Raw genomic sequence first — 23,013 nt, forward strand, 5'->3', positions numbered from 1 at the left:
ACCCCACCAACTGGAGTGGTTACATGGAGAAACCCTGGGCAGGGAGAGGTGTGCAGCTGAGCCCAGCCTCTGGCTGTCTCTTCCAGGCACCAGACACATAAGTGAAGCTTTCTTGGAACCTCCAGCCCACCCCTGCTGCCAGCTGAATACCAATGAGTGATTTCGAGTCAACTCTATGCGGAACAGAAGAATTGCTCTGCCAATTCTGGCACAAACACCTGACCCATAGGTCCTGAGCTAATCTGATGGCTGGTGCTTTAAAGTTTGGGTCAACTTGTTATATAGCAATAGATATTCAAACTCCTACATACCATGAGCCCCAAAGAGAACTAGGTTACCTCTTCCCTATTCCATTACTACCAGCCTATGTTACTGTATTAGGCAGAATTCTAAATATGTCCCCTTATCCCCTGAGATTCCCGGCACTAATCCCTAGGACCTGTGAAAATGATAAGACGCCTCTCCTGTGATTGTGTTCTGCTCCTTGGCACAGCTGACCTACAAATAGGCAGATTATCTAGGAGCGTCTAATCTAATCACATGTGCCCCTTTACAAGCAGAACACTTTCTCTGGCTGTAGGTGGAAAGGGAGCCAAGCAGGACTCACTGCACCTTTGTTCCTTTAAAGATGGAGGCAGTTGGAATACAGGAACTAGAGAGTGGACTCCAGGAGCTAAGAGCAAACCCTGGCCAACAAACAGCAAGGAACTGGTGACCTCAGTCCTCCGTGATTCACCATGAAGTGAATTCAGCCAACAACCTGAATGATCTAAGAAGTGCGTTCTGCCCCAGGACCTCCACATCTTTATTTCTGCCTGTGAAGTACAGGCTGAAGATACAGCTATCCCATGCCTAGACTCCTGACCCAAGGGACACCGGGGCACAACAAATGTCTATTGCTTTAAGCCTCCAAGTTTGTGGCAATGTGCTACCCAACAGTACCAAACTAATACAGCTACTCTGGCCAAGACTTGGTCTCATTTTACTCTTTAATAAAATGACGGGAATAAATTAGCCTTTAGGTTCCCTGATGGCTATGCCATTTTATGATTTCATAATTTTATGTCATTTAACCTTCTTGAGCCTCCGATTCCTAAGGTAAAGCATGGGAGTGAGACCGGTCCTCTGCCAATTTTATTTTATATGTTGGATTTCAAGCCTTCTGTGAGGTACCCCTTGTCTTGACAACCGGTCCACTATTCTCCTTTGCATAGTTCGGGCACCTAGCAGGCACTCACTAAATATCTTTGAGTGAAGGAACGAACGGATGAGTACATGAAGATTCAGTGCAAATATTAATGTACATATTCTTTGGCAAGAATAAAGGCCAATGCCTACAAAGGATGGCAGCAGAAGTATTATTTCCTAATGCTGGGCCAGCCATTAATTTCTGTGAGCCTTAGTTTGCTTACCTGTAAGTGGGGAGACTAATCCTTGCCGTAGGTCCCTGACAGGTTATTTACGGATAAGGATCAGATCAAATCATAGATGTGAAAGCCCTTTGCTAAGTAGAATAAGCTGTACAGAGGTATTTGTCTTAGTTTACTTTTAAAGGTTAGGAATGTCCCTGAGCCTAATGGGGTAAATTTATTCTCTAATTATACCAGAAACTGAGTACCTTCCTGCTGTTACTTTGGCTGCTGCTGGTTAGGAGTCACGCCACCTCTCAGCAGGACAGGTACCTGCTGGGATACAAAGCCATTAGCATCTGCTTAAGCAGAAGGTGTTAGAAACTCAACTCTAAGAAGAGAAGCTGAAGGATAAGGATCTGTTGACAGGAAGGACACCTGTGGTAGCATACCAAGTAATCTGGGCCATTGCCTCTTAATCTGGTGTTGTTGGTTTCTTTTCCCCCAAATATACTATATACTAAGGGACCCAATCTCTTGAGAAAGTTCAAGAAAAAGGAGTTCACTGCCTGACTTATTTCGCTCAGCATAACACCCTCAAGGTCCATCCGTGTTGCTACACAAGGCCNGAAAAAGGAGTTCAATGGCCAAAGTTTGAAAAAATGTTTTGACAGCCAAGTAAGATTGAAAAAAATATATACACAAGACCCTAGGTCTCTTCAGCTTTTTTTTTTCTTAATTGGACATTTTCTAAACTTTTTCAACCAAAGGCATCACCTCCTTTCCCCCCACATCACAATATCCTATAGGGTTCACTTAGGGGAATTCATTTTTGCTTAGTTTCTACCAAGCAAGGTGACGTTATATTAACAGCAGTGAGAAGAGTATTCTAACCCAAGGTTAGTGTGGACCCCAGACCAATAACATCAGTATCATTTGCAACCATCCAAGACCTGCTGAACCAGAAACCCTGGGGGTGGGGCCCAGCAATCTATGTTCAGAAAGCCTCTAGGTGGTCATGATGCCCCCTCCAGTTTGAGAGCCACTGCTATGATCCAGAGATCAGTGGTAAAGCTCATGTCAACACAGGGAAGAAATACTGAATCTTTTTACACCCGGGAGAGGAATTCCATTGATTATCTAGCTCATATTTCAAATGGCCAGCAGAGATTTACTAAACCATAGCATTCTTCTCATTTTTCCCCACTTCTCTACTCACCACTTAAATGATAATATACAAATTCCATAGTTAGGTATTCGATTTCTCCACAGTTTGATCTCAACATATGGGTCTAATCTTAGGCAATGACAATTAGGACAAATACACTGAGTTAATGTTAATCGATCATCTACTATACGCTAAGAATGCTGCATATATTATCTTGGGTAATCTTTACAATAGCTCGGTGGGCAAAGTGCTGCTATTTTCCTTATTTTACAGATGATGGCACTTCAGGCCAGAGACACCGAGTGCACAGCTCACCAGGATTTAACACCAGACTGTCTGGTTCAAAGCCCATGCACTCATGTTAATTTCTGTGCTCGCTGTTTTCTGATTTCCCATTTCTGGCTGAAATTAATCTTACAATTAAGATGACGTATGTTATTTTCTATGTTGTTTTCCAGAAGAGAAAACCATCCTCTACCCTGAGTGTAAAGCATTATCATCTTGCATCGCCCTGAAGCTTTGATCTCAAAAGCTCCCTCCCTCACCTCAGTTCGGCAAGCACGGACTACGTCATTAGGTGCCAGGCACCTGTCCTGTCACTGTGAGGTGGAGGGACATACTGGTCACTGCCCTCTTGGAATCTGTGGTCAAGAAGGGTAAGTCTGGGATGAAACACGCCATTGCAAATGTGCCATGTGGGATGCAGTGAAGACATCCTGTAGAACAGTGTGAAGTTGTGTAGTGTGGCGGGCCATGCATTACTAAGAAGTGCGGTTTTGATCTGAAAAGTAAAGGATGAATAGGGCAATCCAGGCGAAGAGGCCAGGGGATTCTCCAGTCTTCCCCAATAGAAGCGAATTTCTCTCCTTTCTTACCTCTACCGCTACTCAAATTCTGTTTTTACAAAGGATGCCCTAATAGAATCTATTTCATAGGCTTGTTGTACGGATTCAGTGAGTAAATATATGTAAGACACCTAAAACTGTGCCTGGTATATACGTTAATTATTATCATTTTCTTTTCTCACTATTATGACCTTACACAAGTTGCCCCACTAGCAGTGGCAAATTCTTTGAAATAAGAGTTTCTTTCTCAGGACAAGCTCATGTAATTGACCTCCATGGGAGTGACTCGCCTCACACTGACTCGCTTCTCCCGTCCCTCAGACAAATGCGTGATGCTCATGGCACATTGAGTACTCACGACTGGTTGGTCTATTCCCTCCAAGGCACACGTACACTTGTTCCCACATCTGCTTCTGCCAGTTGTATTTGCTATTATTATATCATGGAGTTAAAAGTCAGATCAATTAAAACAGGAGCTGTCTTTTTCTGTGGAAATGGATTTGAATTCGATGAACAAAATTCTAGAAAAATGTTTGCTGGCAAAAAAAAAAAAAAAAAAGCCATCGATTTAAATAACGGGGAAGTACCTGAAAATGATTCGGAAGGGACATGAAAATCTACAAATGTATAAATTGTTCTCTTAAGAGTCTTCAAGCTATTCCTCCACCTTGGAGAAACCAGAATTGGAAATGTTATGCAATTATGGGTATGGTTTATGCAAGAAAGCCAGTAAAATGTCAAATCAAATATACCAACACCCTCAAAAAAGATTCTGGCCCTACTTCAAAAGGCTGGCCAAGGAATATGCATTTATATATTTTAAGTTAAAATAAAATGTGTTTATATATGTGCAGCATGTATATACATTTTAGGATTCTCTATTTTTACCTAACTTTTCCAATTACCTGACAAACTATTGGTCTCTAATTTTGTCTGATAAGGAGCCTTGTGCTTTGACATCTTACTATACGCAAAATGTGACATACATGTTCTTTTATTGATTTTCCAACATTAGGCATGATTTTTATCTCCACCATCCCATTAGACAAATGAAGCTCAGAAACCTTAATACTGTGCCAAGTTTACATTGTTAGTAAATGTACCTTCTTCTTGACCTGTTAGACTCCAGAGTAAAAAGTCTTAAGTATCTTTTTTTAGGCTTTTAAAAACTGTTTATTTTTGAGAGAGAGAAAGAGAGAGGCAGAGAGAGAGGGAGAGACCGAATCCCAAGCAGGCTCCACACTTCAGCTCAGAGCCCAACAAGGGACTTGAGCCCACAAACTGAAATCACAACCTGAGCTGAAATCAAGATTCCGATGCTTAACCAATGGAGCCACCCAGGCGTCCCTTAAGTCTTAAGCATCTTAAGTCCCATTGCCTGTCTACTATATAATTACATGTGGCTGGGCTTATGCTTTGTCTTTCTAGTGGAAACATCCATTCCTTGGAGGCAGAAACCGTGTCTGCATCAAATATCTAGGGTTTGCCACCCCTGTGCTCTTGATTATATTAATAATGTATCTGCACTTTTTTTTCCTGTAAGTTATGAAGAGTTGTCACATATATCGTATAAGTTGACTGGGTCATCATCTCTATAAGGTAGCTATTCTTATTATCCTGACCGTACAGATGAGGAAACAGAGGGCTTGGGCAGATTTAGAGATTTTTGGAGGTCACACATCTAATAAGTGGCAGAGCAGCGACTATCAGTCTAATAAACTGAAACTGACTTCAGTTCAATAAAATATAAGAAGTCCTATCCCTGTGCCCCACTGCAGGAGTCTCTGGAGATTAAATCCAGAAGCAAGTATTTATAGGGTTCAGAGAGAAGAATCAAACCCAGCGTGGATACTGAGGGTCATCATAGTAGGGATAACGATTATCTTGGTAGCCAGAATCTTTCCATAGACACCAATTAAACACTATGTGGAGCAAGAAATATGTTAAAAGCTGACATGGGTTCAGAAGCTATGGCCCTGGAATAGCAGCCTGAGGTGGACGCCCCCAAGAGATTTTCATCTCAATAATGCATAATTACACTGTGCTTGGCGAAGACCTGGACTGCTGGGTCAAGGCCATGTGAATATGAGAAGTAAAAATAAACCAAAGACCAAGAGTCGTGGAAAATGCCAATAATTACACTGCCTGCCCTCAAGTTACAGTGCCATGGATCTGCTTGGCCTCACAACAGTCTAACCTCCACAGAAATCAGCATGACGGCATGCAGGAAAGAAACCCCAAATCACACTGACATGAAGGACCTACTCAGTGCTACGGATTTTTCTTCATCCCGTTGAATTTCATAGACTCCGGGAAGTGCCTGTTTTTGTCCCCTTTGTTTCTTTTTTCTTCTTTTCTTCAAGAGGGTACATTTCCCAAAGTAACATATGTAACAACAAATACTTTCAGGATTTGGATCCAGGTCAGTTGAAGACCATCTCCCATTTGCAGTTTCCAGGTGACTGTACTGTTTGGATTGAGGACTTCAGTTCTAATCATGGTCTATTCACAAATTCCCTGAGTCACCTCAGACAAGGCGCTTAACCCCCTTCAGCCTCCTCTTTTTCACTTAGGGCACTGTTGTAAAATATAACATCACCATGCCTTTGGGACCCCATTCCACATAGAAAATAACTTATTTGTCCATTCATCGAACAAAGTGTTTTTTTTTAATAGCTACTATGTGCCGATTACCATGCTAGGAAGTTATGATGTTTGAGTGGTCAAGAACACGGGTACATGACACAAAAACAGACACTCAGATCAATGAGTATTGAGAATAGAGAACGCAGAAACAGTCCCACAAACATATGGCCAACTATATCTTTGACAAAGCAGGAAAGAAGATCCAGTGGAATAAAGACAGTCTCTTCAGCAAGTGGTGCTGGGAAAACTGGACAGTGACATGCAGAAAAATAAACGTGGACAACTTTCTTACACCATCCACAAAAATAAACTCAAAATGGATGAAAGACCTAAATGTAAGACAGGAAGCCATCAAAATCCTTGAGGAGAAAGCAGGCAAAAACCTCTTTGACCTTGGCTGCAGCAACTTCTTACTCAACACCTCTCTAGAGGCAAGGGAAACAAAAGCAAAAATTAACTATTGGGAACTCATCAAAATAAAAAGCTTCTGCACAGCAAAGGAAACAATCAGCAAAACTTAAAGGCAACCTACGGAATGGGAGAAGATATTTGCAAATGACATCTCAGAAAAAGGGTTAGTATCCAAAATCTATGAAGAACTTATCAATCTCAACACCCAAAAAACAAATAATCCAGTGAAGAAATGGGTGAAAGACATGAATAGACACTTCTCCAAAGAAGACATACAGATGGCCAACTGACACATGAAAAAACGCTCAACATCACTCATCATCCAGGAAATACAAATCAAAACCAGAAAGAGACACCAACTCACACCTGTCAGAACGGCTAACATTAACAACTCAGGCAACAACAGATGTTGGCGAGGATGCAGAGAAAGGGGGTCTCTTCTGCACTGCTGGTGGGAATGCAAACTGGTGCAGTCACTGTGGAAAACAGTATGGAGGTTCCTCAAAAAATTAAAAACAGTTCTACCCTACAAGCCAGCAATTGCACTAGTAGGTATTTTTTTATGTTAAATATTTTTATACTTAATGCATTTTCCCTGGCAACTGAAATCAAAATTATAATTTTTATTACACATGAAGTATTCTTCGAATTCAGCCAATTTCATTCTCTTATACTTTTTTTATTTTTTATATGCAATATTTTCTTTATTCCTTTTTTTTTTTTACAGATATCTTATTGTCAAGTTGGTTTCCATAGAACACCCGGTGCTCATCCCCACAAGTGCACTAGTAGGTATTTATCCAAGGGATACAAATGTGTTGTTTCAAAGGGGCACATGCACCCCAATGTTTATAGCAGCACTATCGACAATAGCTAAAGTATGGAAAGAGCCCAAATGTCCATAGATGTATGAATGGATAAAGAAGATGGGTAAAGAATGTACACACACACACACACACACACACACACACACACGCACACACTGGAGTATTACTTGGTAATCAAAAAGAATGAAATTTTGCCATTTGCAACTATGTGGATGGAACTAGAGGGTATTATGCTAAGCTAAATTAGTCCTCAGAGAAAGACAAATATCATATGACTTCACTCATCTGAGGACTTAAAAGATACAAAACAGATGAACATAAGGGAAAGGAAGCAAAAATAATATAAAAACAGGGAAGGGGACAAACCATAAGAAACTCCTAAATATGGAGAACAAACAGTGGGTTACTGGAGGGGTTGTAGGAGGGGGAATGGGCTAAAGGAATCTACTCCTGAAATCATTGTTGCACTATATGCTAACTAACTTGGATGTAAATTTTTAAAAAATAATAAAAAGAATATAGGTACAGATACATACCTGGAACTGACAGTCTCACAAGACAGACAGATGTTAATGAATATATAAGCAAAGGTATTATGGTAAACTGAGGTTTGGGGCTTCATCTGGGAATTAAGGCTGTTAGGAAAGCATAGCAAATGGGTCCCAACACCCTTTCAATGCAAGGAACACAGCTTTTGGAGCTGAGTTCTGAAGGACACAGAGAAGCTACAGCAGCGGAGGGAAAAGGAAATCACACTCCAGGTAGAAGGAACAGCCTGTGCGAAGCCCTGTGGGGCAGAAGGAAGCATGTCCATCTAGTGAACTGAAACATTAGTGGGGTTGTGGCTGCGACAGCCAAGAAGGGGCATGAAACACAGACGTAGGATGCAGGCAGTGGCCAGATCATGGCAGAACTGTAGGTGAGCTTTAGATTTTGCTTTCCCTGGAGCACCTGTGTGGCTCAGTCAGTTGAGCCTTGGACTTTGGCTCAGGTCATGATCTTATGGTTCCTGAGTTTGAGCCCCACACCATGCTCACTGCTGTCAGCGCAGAGCCTGCTTGGGATTCTCTTTCCCTCTCCCTCTCCTCCTCCCCAGCTTGAACTCTCTTGTTCAAAAACAAAAATTTAAAAACAAATTAGGGGGCACCAAAGTGGCTCCGTTGGTTAAACATCTGACTTCAGCCCAGATCATGAACACAGGGTTTGTGAGTTTGAGCCCCACATTGGGCTCACTGCTGTCAGTGCAGAGCCTGCTTTGGATCCTCTGTGTCCCTCTCTCTCTGCCCCTCTCCTCCTTGTGCTCTTTCTCTCTCAAGAATAAGCATTAACAAATTAAAAAGACATTTTAAAAACAAATTTAAAAAATGATTTTGCTCTTCCTCCTAAGAGCAGTGATTCATCACCAAAGGCTTTAAGCAGGGATGCGACAAGATGGAATTTGCTTAAGTAATAATTCTGACTGCCTTGCGGAACGTAGATTGGAAAGTGGTTACAGTAGATTCTTGGGAGACATAGTTAAAAGGCCACTGTAATTTGGGGCAAAAGATCTTAGTCTGAAGTCCAGGCTTAGTCCATTAAAACGGACTAAGATTCAATTACTGACTTTACACCAATATTTTGGAGTTGAACTATTATTCTCTCTGTCTCTGTGAGTAGTCTTTCTCTTACAGATGGGCAAGACCTCGAGGTAACTGAGTCCGGCTGTTTTCAAATGGCTTAAGGAAACAAAATCCCCTATTTTCCCGAGGGAGCTTTACTTCAGAATTCAATTCAGAATTCCCACAAAGAACATAGCTGCTCTAGGGAAACGTGAGGTGCAGTTCACTACTCAACCTGCACCTGCTCACGCAAGGCACAGGTTTTACACCCAGGGCTCTCGGGAACATCCCATTATGGACTTAATCTGGCCCACGCAGGGCAGAGCCATGAACTGAACTCAGGTCTTCTGGTTCAAACACTGTCCTTCTCAAAACACACCCTGATGCTAAACAACGATGTTTTGAGGACAAAGGCCCTGCTGCTTGCGTATTTAAGTGACTTTCAGGGTCTGGCATGGGGCTGGGAGGCGAGGTGGTCAGCCCACATTTATGCAATTGCATAAGAAACCCGCTGAATTCTGGGGCACTTGGGTGGCTCAGTCGGTTAGGCACCCGACTTTGGCTCAGGTCATGATCTCACGGTTTGTGGCTCTGTGTTAACAGCTCAGAGTCTGAAGCCTGCTTCGGATTCTGTCTCCGTCTTTCTGCGCCCCTCCCCCTCTCACACTCTGTCTCTTTCTCCCCAAAATAAATAAACATGAAGAAAAATTTAAAAAAAAAGAAACCTGTTGAATTCAGCACTGCCCAAGCTGATTTTTTTGCTGCTTTCTTCCCTCCTCCCCTTTCCTCCTTAACTTCCTATCTTCCCTCCCCTCCCCCATTCTCTCTCCATCCCTCCACCCTCCCTTCACTTCTTTGCAAGGAGCAGTGAGGTGATTTCCATCATCATGCAGATTGTATGTAGGCAGGTTGCTCTGAGCACGCTGGACCGTCATGCCTCGGGGAGATGCGTAAGAACTTACAGGTCATAGGAAAGGACTCTTAGGGTTGGAATCCTGCCTCTTCCCTGCAGTGTGATTTTTAGCAAGTCAGTTAACATCTCTGTGCCTTAACTTCCCTCCTCATGAAATGGGATGAGTTAGTGCTACCAGATCGGGTCATCGTGATGACCAAGTGGAGGTGAAAGTATGTAGGACAGTCCCTGGTACGTGGTAAATTAGAAGTGTTAACATGTGGGCTTGGACCTAAACTCGGCCTCGTTCTCTTCCTGATGAATTTCATGTTTCAGGTTCACCTTACTTGCACAGTTCCTTTTTGCAGAGCTCTCAGAGTTTCACAAAGTGCTTCCAAACACACCATCTCAGAGACCCTCTGAGGCAGGAGGAAGACATTATTATACCTATTTTTCAGAGGAGAAAATCAAGGTTCACAAAGTGGCAGTTTGTCTAAGAACAGTAGTGACTCATCTCAAATTCCACCTCCCAGTCTTTGCCCTTTTTTAGCTGAACAACATGAGGATCTCCTGGGAGTCAAATCATCCAGAGCCCTTCCTTCTGGGTCTCTGGCTTCCCTTCACCTGTCCAAACCACAGCACCGCACTGCCACCCTAGATCCAGCTCTTGCACAGGCTAACAGATATCCACCAGGTATCCCTGGGACCCCCAAAATAACCTAACACATGACGGGGACCCAGCAGATATTTGGTTGGGTGTTGAATCCCCCATTGGCAAGTATAGTCTGGAATTAGTATCACTGCGTGCATCCCAACAAACACGGAGCCTTGTGGTGAGTGGGTCTTAGTCATCTTGGTGCTTGCTGAGCCTAGCACCGAGTAAGCTCTCAGGAAATGCCTGCTGAGTTGAGCTACACTGACCCTGACCTCCTCACTCTACCCACAGGGCATGGGTCTGGTGTGTCTGCTTGGGTTTCTGCCAGGGCTCCAGAGTTGACGGTTCGGGGCTCTACGACCGGGGCCATTTCCTTGGCACACTACATTCCAGCCTATAAAATTCTAATCTCGATCCATCACCACCCCCATGACCTTGAGGAGCTAATCCTGCCTTTGGCATCATCATACCCTCAAACCGGGGCCCCCCAGTCAAGCACAGCTGCATCTCTTTGCTGCTGCTGCTACTTAGAGCCTGCCCAAGGCTCTTGACCACGAAGCCCACCCATGGAGTCAGCAAGACAATTCCAGTCCTGTCACATACCTGCCCTGTGACCTTGGGCAAGTTAATTACATCTTGGCCTTATCAGTTCCCTCATCTATAAAACAAATCCAATGGCATCCACTCTGCAGAGATAGTATGAGAAGTAGATGGATCCTCATCATTAGCAACACTTAGACTTAGTGAGTATCACCACGGGCTAAGTAACTTACACGCAAAATATCAGTTCCGGGTAAAAATAACAATAAGAAAAATAGCTAACACGTATTACGTGTTTTCTCATGCCAGACACTGCTGTCAGCATTTGATAGGGCTAGAGCATTTAATCCTCCAAGCAGGTTGGCACTATTATTAGCCACATTTTACACAGCTTTGAGCTGTGCTGACTTCCCCAGGGTTACAGCGTAAGCAGGCGACAAAGCTGGGGATTCGAACCCAGGCAGTCTGACCGCAGAGGCTCCATACTTAGCCAGCTCTCCTGCCTGTTATAACAGCTGCTCAGTAAGAGGTTGTTATGGTTTTGTAATTAATTTTATTTGCCCTACATGTAAGATGGTCACGTCTAGCTCTATTTCTACTTAATCTTTCCTGTAGTACCTACGTGCCAAAAAAAGATTCCCTCTGCCTCCAAAGACGCATGCCTCTCAGTATTCACACCCTTGAATCTGGGCTGGGCTTCAGCCAGTAGAATGTGGTAGAAGCGACTCTGACTTCCAGAGCTAAGATGTAAGAAGTTCTGCAGCCTCCTTCCAGTCTCAGGATGGTGTCACGCTGCAAGATGCCCAGGCCACCTGGAGAGGGCACGTGTAGGCAGTCTGCTTGGCAGCCTCGGCCGAGCTCCCAGCTGACAGCCAGCAGTGTGCCAGCCGTAGCCGTGAGTCATCTTGGACGGCCAGTCCCGTTAGCCCTCGGATGACCCCAGCCTCAGCCAACTTGATAGACCCCCGGCTGTGCCCAGTCAACCTGCAGAATCATAAGGGCTAATAAGAAAGTGTTCTTCTGAGCCGCTAAGTCTTGGGGTGAGTGTGTCGCCAGAGCCCTTGATAGCCAGACTGCCCATTTTGCCTTCCAGACCAGTGTCAAGGTTCCCGGATGCTGTAAAGCTAGCTCCAATTAGGACTTCGCACTTAATTTCATAGGTAACCACCTCTTTGAGGGAACAATAAGATAATTAACATTTATGGACTTTGGGTGACTTATTAAACTCTCGGGGCCTCAATTCCTTTCCCTGTAAAGTAGAAATAGCAGGAGAGCGAAAGCACCTACTTCAGAAGGTTGCAATGAGGAGAAAATGAGCTGATTCAAATCAGGGCCTTTGAACAGTGCCTGGCTTTTAGAATACATACATAAAGTGATGGCACCCTCTTTCTCCCCATCTGTCTCCAATCTTAGCCGAGTTAGGCGCTTGACCAGGTTTTTTGATATTTTAAGATCAGTCCTCGTACTTAACCCGAAGGCAAGCATTATTATCCCGTAGCCAGGGAAGTGCAGGGCCTTACGGAGAGCCTCGTGGCTGGTATGTGATGCAGCCAGGCTTTGGACCCAGTCCATGGGCGATTAAAGCCCCGCACTCTTTCCGTCCCCCACCCCGCCTCGACATCACCCCCCTGCGACACACGAAAACATCCCTCCAACACCTGTGGTGGCGACAGCGTCTGCCCTGTGGACGCCCCTCCCCAGGAGCCGGGCACACAGGGACAAATGCAGCACAGCAAATGGCTCATTTGCAAATCTCCAGCTCGCTCGGCTCGGGTGGCCCTGGGTCCCCTGTGTTAGCACCTTCATCTGACACTGCTCCGTGGCAGGGAGGTGCCCTGCCTGCTGGTGTGAGAATCACTCATTAAAAGCTCCGATTCGGATGTCAGGAAGCAGCTCGCAGCCAACAAGGAGGGTCAGCTCTCCTGGGAAGGCTTCAGAGGAATCCACACAGAGCCGAGCTTCTGCACCCTGCACCCCCCAACCCCAGCACCCAGCATTCGATACTTGTTAAATGAACATAATTGACTGACTTGCCGAGGTGGAATTCTAGACATCGTCTCCGGATGAGTTAGAGGAGGGATGTTATGATTAGGGAAGGTTTTCTCATCTCAGGAGGAGAGAAGGCCACACAGGGAGTCCTTTTTTGAAGGTCCTGGTGGGGGCGGGACATTTCTATCCAGACAACTTGCAAGGGAAGAGCAGCTCATGGACAGGCATGGACATCTGCACTCCCAACAGGGACGTGACTTGCCAGAGGTCATGCAGATTCCCGATGGTGGGGCAGGATCGCAGTCTTGCCCCGTGATTCTGTTTGGTGTTCTTCCCGCTACTCATTTTTGTCCCTCCTTCCTTCCTTGTTTTGTTTTAACTTATTTTTGAGAAAGAGAGAGAGAGAGACAAAGCATGAGTGAAGGAGGGACAGAGAGAGAGGGAGACACAGAATCTGAGGCAGGCTCCAGGCTCTGAGCTGTCAGCACAGAGCCCGATGCGGGGCTCCAACTCATGAACCATGAGATCATGACCTGAGCCGAAGTCGGACACTTAACCGACTGAGCCACCCAGGCGCCCCTCTCCTTCCCTTTTTGCAATGCCCGTCTGGCTACTCTCCTAGGGCCCTCCGGAGCCTTCCTAGGCCTGGCAGGACTGATGGTGCTCTGTGACCCACACGCTGGAAATCCTTCTCACCTTTGATAAATGCATCTGTCCATATTGCTCATAGGGCCTGTGGGCCCTCCATTTCACTCTGTGAGGGGACCCCCAGCAAAACTGACAGATCGATCTGTTTAAAATCGGGTAATGGGTAAACGTTACCGTTCGCCACTAGATTTGCATCCAGTGTGGCGTATCCCAGGCATGCAGGGCTTCTTCACCTATAGATCAAAAGCCACTTTTTCTGGGGTGAATTATATCTCCCCCACATTGCTATGTTCAAGTCCTCACCCTCGGTACCTCAGAATGTGACTCTATTTGGAGAAAAGGGCTTCGAAGAGATAATTAAGTTAAAAGTAGGTCATTGAGGTGAGGCCCTAACCTAAAAGGACTGGCATCCTTTTAAGAAGAGATTAGGACACAGTGACGTGCAGTGGAAACACCACATACCACCACGGACAGAGGACTGAAAGGGAACCAACCTGGCAGATGCCTCAATCTCAGACTCCCAGGCTCCAGAACGGTGAGGAAATGCATTTCTGTTGTCTAAACCACTCAGGCTGCGGCACTTTGCTATGGCAGTGCTAGCAAGCTGATTTTATATATAAAATATGTATTTTATATATATATATAATTTATATATATAAAAGGGTTTTCGTGACTGCTAACAGAACCCCTCCTATGAAAGACATCATTCACAGCACTGTGTGACTGGCCGATGCAGGTCACATGACCAAATCCTGCTGGATCTAGATAGAATCTGGGCACTCCCTCGTGGAGGCAGGTTGGGCACCTGCTGCAGATGACAAGGACGCCATTTTGTGACTGGACCCCTTTCTTAGTTCCTGTACTCGCAGCACTGCAGCGAGGGAATGACTGTCAGGGCAAATTCTATTTGGTCCACCAAGTAATGATCACACACAAGCTGTAAAGCAGTGGGCTCAGAAGTGGAAGGAATGGGAAAATCAGAAATCAGCACAGATAGGAGTCAAATGAGGATATNGAGCCTCTGTAGTGCCTGGTGCAATCAGGGAAGACTTCATGGAGGAGGAGGCATTTGATCTGAGTCTGAAAAAAATGAGAGAAAATGAGTAGGTCATGGCGATGGTTGGCATAAGGGAAACGCTTAGTAGAGTGTCATGGATCTTTAATCTTTGAGTGCATGCCCAGCAGGGCAACGAAGAACACAGTATTTAGCATCATAGCGTGGGGGGGGAGGGGTCCTGTCTCTTCCTCTTAAGTCATCAGGACTTCCAAACCTCAGGACCACTGACTTTGGAGGAGGATAACTTTGTTGTGGGGACAGCCCTATGCTATGGCACCTCCACATCCATTGTGATACCCAAAAATATCTTCAGACATTTCTAAATGCTCCCTGGGGACAAAATCACCACTTGGGAACCACAGATGCACATCGTAGTTCTGGACCAAATACTCGACCTCTCTGAGCTGGTTCCTTGCTCTGCACAATATCGGTAACACTCATCCATACGGACACGTGGCTGACCGCCAATCTGTTAAGTGAATGTGACTTAGCCTCACTCTTTTGAAGAGTGGATCTCTTTTCTCTAAATAAAGCAGAGTGCAAAACCCCCCGAAATGAACCAAATAAAGGTACAGATAGCTGCGCTAACTGAAGCAGGGTGCACAGGGACTTGAATCCTGGCTCCTTTCCAGTAATTTCCAGAGGGAGCAAAGAAATCCTAAGATCTGTGAAGACCAGACCTTCAGTCTTATCAGCCCAGAAGGAGGCAAATGAGGCATCCAGGTATTTAAGGAGGCTCTCACTCTCAGGTGAGAACTCTGCATTCACAAGACCCAGCCAGGGAGCGCCTCCTTAAAATTTTCCTGCTCTGTGCCTGTTTGTCACTGACTCCAGGCCCTGATTGAAGGTCCTCGATATATAGCTGACTGATTAGTTAACCCAGTGTCTTCACCATTAAGATGGGGATGCTAAAATCTGCTTTGTTAAGTAATTTCTAATTTTTTTAATGTTTATTTATTTTAGAGAGAGAGAGAGAGACAAAGTGTGAGCGGGGAGGGGCAGAGAGAGAGGGAGACACAGAATGGGAAGCAGGTTCCAGGCTCTGAGCTGTCAGCACAGAGCCCGACGCGGGGCTCGAACTCACAAACCACAAGATCCTGACCCGAGGCGAAGTCTGACGCTGAACCGACTGAGCCACCCAGGCGCTCCCGTGTGTCAAGTAATTTTTAAATTAAATAGATAATACCTTTTAAGCAACCAGAATAATGTCACTTAGCAGTCAGGGCTATTGCGGGTTCCCTTCCACAGTCCGGTGGATCAGACAGAACACAGAGGTGGAAAGTTCGGGGCAAACTCAGGAAACAGTGAGAAAATCCAGGACAGCCAGAGCCCGCAGCAGAGAAGCCAGAGAGGATCCAGAATACGGCGGGCGTGGACCACACAGGCCCACCTGGCCTGCCACCAGCAGGTGCATCGTCATCTGCATGGCATTTCCCTGGGCAGCAAGGAACTTAAGCCAGCACCAGGTCTGAGCCTGCAGAGGCGGTGGGGGCGGGCCGGGGGGGCCGCGCTTACCTCTCTCTCGGCAGCTGGTGGTTGGGATTGTGGCGACAGCGGACACTGAGGCCGAAGAGCTTGCGGGCGGTGCGCTGTATCTTTTGCCTCTGGGCCTCGGTGGCGCTCTGCAAGAGCTTGTAGCGATTCTGCAGGTCCCAGTCGTTGCCCCAGTGCTGATGGATGCTCCCGATGGTCAGGAAGTGGTTGCTGGGGAGCCGCTTCATGAACGATTTAAACTCATCTAGCAAGAGACAGAGGCCGAGAGAGAAGGGCTGAGCGTGGCCACCCCAGTCGGAGGTTGCCTCCAAGGCTCAGCTCACCGACCAGTTGGGCAGGCTTGCAAATAAAACTAGCCGCCCTGAGGCCCCAGGAACTCCGCACTGGCCTCCCGGCTCTGCCGAGGCTGTGCAAGGGCCACTATACTTGCAGTGAAGGTTCTTTTTCTTCTGCATCCTGCATCCTTATTAAAAACAAGGCTTCCCGGGGGCGCCTGGGTGGCTTAGTCGGTTAGGTGTCCGACTTTCGCTTAGGTCATGATCTCGCGGTTCGTGGGTTCGAGCCCCGCGTCGGGCTCTGTGCTGACTGCCGGCTCAGAGCCTGGAGCCTGTTTCAGTCTGTGACTCCCTCTCTCTCTGACCCTCCCCTGCTCACGCTGTCTCTCTCTCTCTCCTAGAAATAAATAAAAATATTTAAAAAAACAAAAAACAAAAAACAAGGCTTCCCGGGGGCATCTGGGTGGCTCAGCCAGTGAAGCATCAGACCCCGGATTTTGGCTCAGATCATGATCGCAGCAGCGTTCATGGATTCGAGCCCCGCATCAGGATCCACCCTGGGAGTGTGCTTTGGATGCTCTCTCTTTCTCTCTGCTCCTCCGTACCTCATGCTCTTGTTCTCTCTCTTTCTCAAAATAAGTAAATAAACTTAAAAAGAAAACAAGGCTTCCCAAACTTCTGTCACCTGAATGCCAGCTTGATAATGATATTCACATATCATTTATACTTATATTTACTTCATATTTTCTTTGAATCAATTCAACCAAATTTTTACCCAATTCTGCATTAGAAAACCTCCATCCCAGGCCTTCAGTAGGATGGGAGCTATAAAAGTAAAGCTGTAAATGTAAACAATGATGAAAACAATATTAACACATCCTGGCTGGATAGTGTTGCCAGCTAAGTGATCAAACCCCGATGCCTGCTCTCACTGTGAGGTATGTAGGGAGGTATCAAGCGATTAGGAGGTGCTAACGGCATATTAGCACCGACTGGAAAGTTCTCTTTGATGTAATCGGCAGGGCTGTAGGAGAACTGAGATGGCTCAATCTCCCTGCCACGTGGTCCTGTCTTACTCAAAGCTGCCTGTGTACCATCACATGTCACATCTTATTTTGGGGTACCCCACCTTAAGAGATGGGGCAAACCTTGGGTCTCTGGCGCCTCAGTTTGCGGTTCTGTGTTTCAGAGTTTCAGTGTTTTCTACAACTCGACACAGCCTTTGAGATAATCTAGGTCAGCTTTCTTGTTCTACACCGAGGGAAAATGAAGCCCAGAGTGGGGAAATGATTTTCTGAAGGTAGACCAGCCCAGGGAGTGACCAGACACAGGACTCGAATCTGAGCTATTGTTTTTTTAATATAATACTCACCCCTGTCATGCTTTCCCCACCCCCCAACTATAGGGAAAATAAAAGAACTAAGAGGTTGGTCATATTNAAAAGCTATCAGGAAATTTCAGGTACATTAGGCATTTATTTTATTTTTAAAACTGCCTATATGGCTTTCAGTAAGCACCACGCTCACTCTGAAACACCTCACCCATATAAGTGATTTTGTAGCAAACCTATGAGGTGGGTACTTTTAGTGCTTTCTTTTATAGAAACTGGGACACAGAGAAGTTAGTTAACTTGCCAAGGTCACACAGCCAGTAAGTGGCAGAATTAGAACTCTAATCAGGCTCCGAATGTATGCTTTTACTCAGCATTAGACACTTACTCTCAACAAGGATAAAAAGGATCAGTATACTGGGGAAAAAATTAACTAACTAACTAACTAAATAAATAAAAGGTGCTGGAAACAGGAATCTCTGACCCTGCAGAGTTCATACTACCTTGTTATTGCCAGTCAGACATTCAGGAGATCAAGTTGCATCTCGGCCCCTGAGTGGCTATATGACCATTATTCTTTCAACACCTCAGTTTTGCCATCTGTCAAATAGGTATCCTAGTGCCTAATGCAAATCGTGAAAGAGTGACACAGGACTGTATCTGCCTAAAGTCCTTGATGTACAGAAAGGACTCAGGGGGTGGGTGACTAGCAGAGGACTGTGCTGGCTGATTTATCTGGGGAGTCAGCGGGGGCTGGCCCTCATGACCCTGTGCTCTTTGGCTGCCTACACTGCTCCCTCTACCCCCACGAAAGATATGCTGCTCTCCTGTAGAAGGCTCTGTTGACCTTGAAGGACATAGCAGTCATTTCAATGAACCTGAATCTGGGTCAGTTAGGAACATAGAATTTAAAAGTTAAAATGATTTAATTTTTTGGACTGAATGTATGAGGGTTCCCTCTCAATAAAGGAGGTGTAGACCACCATTTATGTGTGTAAACTAGGTTCTATTTGCCCACCAGTGCTCTGACCATGGAGGGATCACTGGCTCTTCCCTTTTGGCCTGTTATGAATCCCTCCAAACTGCCTGGTGCTGAGTCATTAAGGCCATCGCCTGAAATGACGAGGAGGAAAATACACACCACGCACAAGCCAAATATACACGTGGGCATGGGTGGATTTGTCTTAATGGGTGAGACCATTCCAGATGGATAAGTACAGGATATCTAGAGCGAATGTGTGCTCTTGTGGACAGAAAGCATGCCATGTAGATCATTTCTGTGGCCTATTCAGCTACTCAGCAGCATCTCAGCTGTCTATGTTTCCTTCCCCACCCACCTGCCCCCTGAAAGTGGTTTCTCTTCCTTGGGGACAGGATTTTATGCTAAATATCCCTATTGCTTGTGCACATAGCCTTCAAGTCTTTCTGCTTTTTAGCCATCAGTAGACTCTCCCTGCAAAAGCATTTTATCAAAGGCTTCTTTTGTTTGAAGCCAAATAATTGTCGTAACACATTTCCATCATGAACCTCTCTTCCATGAGTTCCTGGGATTTTAAATGGACTGGCGGGTGCAGGTCCAGAGGGCAGCCACAGCTCCATTCGCGCTGTGCGAGAGCAGAATCACTCATGCATCATGTGCTCCCTAAGCTGGTTAAGGGGCTTAGAGTTCATGAAAACCAGTGGTTTTCAAATACGGCTCAGTGGGGCTCAGCTTTTACCTGTGGTACACAGTGGCTCCAAGGTATGGTTTTGTTCGATCAAAGGGTTTCTCGGCTAAAAATTTAAATAAATTCAAATATTAAAACCACAAACATGTCCTCTCATTTATCAGATGAGGGAACTGAGGCCTCCGGGGTAAAGGAGCATTAATACATGACAGAAGCTGCTACTAGCACTGGATTTGGAGCCAGAGATTCTGTTACGGACCCTGTCGTTTACTAACTATGTAACCTGGGGGAAGACACCCGGTCTCAGCACCCTCCTCCCTCTGGGATACAGGAACATGACTACTCGTTGTAATGCAGTTGCTGTCATAAATTTAAGAAGTATTAAGTTGTTTTAAAACACAATGATGCTCTCTGCATAGGCCCATTTATTTAACAGATATCTGAGCATGTAGTAGATGCCAACTATCTACTTGGCGTCCTTCTTGGAAGTCTCAAGGACACCCAAGCTTGTCATGTCCAACACTGAGTACACAGTCTCTTTTTCTGAGCCCCCCAGGGTGTTCTAGCTCAATGGATGGTACCAACATCCATCAAATTGTCTAACCACATGCCTAAAAAACCTCTTGAGTCTCAACACGCTTCTCTTCAACAACGCATCGCCAGTGTAACATCAAGCCCTGATAATTTGCCCCTCTAAACATCTCGGTATCTCTGCACCTTCCCCACTTTTACCACCGGTACCATCATGCTAAGCACGTCACCATCCTCTCCCTCCAAGGCACCTTGTGACAGCCTCCCGCTGGCTGACATGCACTCACCCACTGACTTCTGCATCAGAATCTGATGCTCTTCCCGAAGGCGCCTCTCCTGACCCGCCTGACCCTCCTGACCTCATCCAAACTCCCCCTGCATAAATTTGCTCACAGTAGCCTCTCTTTCTTCACATGATTCAAATGTCTAAGTATTTGTATGGTCCTACAATTCGTGTCTGGCTTTCACATTATCTAGAAGCTACAAAGGGGCACCTTGGTGGCTCGGTCAGTTGAGCATCTGACTTCGACTCAGGTCATGATCTCACAGTTTGTGGATTCAAGCCCCACGTCAGGCTCTGTGCTGACAGCTCAGAACCTAGGACCTGCTTTGGATTCTGTGTCTAACTCTCTCTCTGCTCGGCCCCTGCACTCTCTCTCTCTCTCTCTCTCTCTCAAAAATAAAAGAAACATTAAAAATTTTTTTAAAAAACCTAGAAGCTCTGTCAGAACTCCAACTTTATACCTCACCCACTTTATGGCCTTGTGTGGCTGACTTTCCTCCCCTGAAATTCATGACCATGAGTCTTCCTAACCATGAAAAGTGGGAAACAGCCAAGTACCTGAAAAGTCACTTTAGCTTTGACAATCTGTGAATTGTTTGGATATCTCTATCTGTATCAATATCTATATACATGTGCATGTATAAAAATACATACACAAATACAGATTTACAGACACATATGTGGTTGTTTATCTAGAGAGACAGGTGCACACACACACACACACACACACACACACACACAGACTCAGGAATCAATACAAATAACTTTAACTCTCCATTCTCCAGAGGCTTCTATGTACCATGTGGCATTACTCTCTCTGTCTTCTGGGTACAACACAGACAATATATCTTAGGACCACAAACTTGATTATGCGATTCATTATGCCATTCAATGGAGATTGACTGAGTACCTACTCCATGACAGCTACTAGGCTGGCTCAGTTCCCTCCAACAGGAAAGAACTGGAGTCACTGAATATTCCCTCACAGTGGTCCTAATTCTGGTTAAATAGTTTTCTTTTCTAGGCTTGGCTCAAGGCCACTGAGGCCATCCTACCAGGTTAGGCTCTCTACCTGAATTCTCCAGGTCCTTATAAGCTTCGGCCCAAGACTTGGCCATGTTGGCCAGCGTGTACTCCATGATCTGGATGTCGGTGATGGGGCAGTTGCACTGTGGGAACTCCTCCGCGCACTGACATCTACACTGGCTGTTCTGACACACGTACTCTCCCTCGCCATTGCACATGATGTAGCTCAAGGCCGACTGGACAAACTTCTCTTGCAGATACTGAGGGAAGATTATCTGAAGACCTGTTCCAGAATAACAAGAGGGGGGGGGAAAGAAAGGTTAAAAAAGGTGTTTCATTAACAGTTTTGGAAGGTGAAGCATGAGAATCTGAAGCTGTTAGCTTTCTCCCTATGTACTGTAACCAAAATATTTCTGAGCCTGCCTCGATCCACACAGGGCCCGGTTGGCGAGGGCTTCCAGTTACCCTGTGTCTGCTTCATCTTCTCAAGTCATGACCGTGGCCGCCTCTGAAAGGCATGCTCTATTCCATTACTTTAGGACTGAGGCTGCAGCCAGATCTGGTGTATACCCTTTTCCATTTTGGGAGAAAACCCGTATTGAAAGCACAGGATTATTGTTTATTTTTTCTTGTTTCCTTCATTTCTTTAGCTTTCCTTTTTTTCAAATATTGATGAACTCTATTTATGAAGCACAAGTCCTGAGCTAGGCACCGGGTCTATAGAGATAAAAAAGACAAGATCCTTGCCCTGGGGAGTTTACAGTATAATCAGCAGGGAAAGACAAGGACACGCATCATCATAACACAGCTTTATAGACCCATGGCAGAGATGGCCCTTCGAGGCAATCGGATGGAGAGCATTGCAAATAACATTGGCTTGGGCAGCAGGGAATCTTTTCTAGAGAAGATGGCATTTGGGTTTCTGGAAAGGTAAATAAGAGATCACCATGTGAAAAAGAGGAATAGGAAGCACGTTGTAAAGAGAGGGACAGCAAGAATAAAGATGTAGGTGTCTGAGAGGTGCTGGTGAAGAAACGAATTTGGATGGGTGGGGGCACAGTGCTGTCAGGAACGTGTTTCAGAAGGGAGTGGAGGCCAAAGTGCACAGGGTTTTCTTGTAGGCTAAGGGGTCTGGACTTAATCCTGTGGATAATGGGGATGCTTTGGTAAATTTCAAGGATAAGAGTGATAAAGGACAGTGGTATAATTTCATAAGACCAGTGCATCATAAAAATAATATTAGTGCAGGATGACATCAGAGGGGATTAGTTTTTTTTCTTCTTTGCTCTGAACCCAAAGAAGCCAAGGTCCAGGGAGGGGAAGTGAGTAGCCCCCAAGGCTATAGGATGAGTACGCTGGACCACACTTCATGATCTTGTCTCTGTACTTGAGTAATCAGAGTCTTAATCCTGACAGCCAAGGATGGAGAAGAATTTATCTGGGCACATGCACTACTCATGTACCCTTGGGACGTCATCATAACAGGCTATTGCCTAGGGTGCCCAAAAAGAAGGACAACTCTGGGCTAAATTAATTCATGAAGGACATTTCTCTCCACCTCGTCTGGTGCTTCTGATAGTTTCAGCCACCAGTGCATATGGGGGTAATGGTTTAATGATCCACTCTGTGAAAAACAACTGTGTTCTTTGGATTAAGTGTTTTTCTTATTCATGTTTTAGGGACACACCTTCATTCTACTCATCAGGGGCTTGCTGAATAAGCTCGGCATGTCTCTCATTGTACTTCACAGTTGTGTTTCTAGATTTTTATCTTTCCCTCTCT

General features: G+C 45.4%; 1 protein-coding gene across 1 annotated transcript in view; it reads right to left on the minus strand.

Annotated features, from left to right (window-relative positions):
• Nucleotides 1–23,013, minus strand: part of BRINP1 (BMP/retinoic acid inducible neural specific 1) — a 176,153-nt gene that overhangs the window by 12,734 nt on the left and 140,406 nt on the right. Inside the window, exons 6-7 of the mRNA XM_077769803.1 lie at nt 21,278–21,514; nt 16,141–16,363 (exon numbers count right to left, since the gene is read on the minus strand). Coding sequence (XP_077625929.1) covers nt 16,141–16,363; nt 21,278–21,514 — 460 coding nt within the window. The remainder of the gene's footprint in view (nt 1–16,140; nt 16,364–21,277; nt 21,515–23,013) is intronic.

Source organism: Crocuta crocuta, unplaced genomic scaffold, assembly GCF_008692635.1.
Source record: "Crocuta crocuta isolate KB4526 unplaced genomic scaffold, BGI_CrCroc_1.0 scaffold95, whole genome shotgun sequence".
Classification (NCBI taxonomy): domain Eukaryota; kingdom Metazoa; phylum Chordata; class Mammalia; order Carnivora; family Hyaenidae; genus Crocuta; species Crocuta crocuta.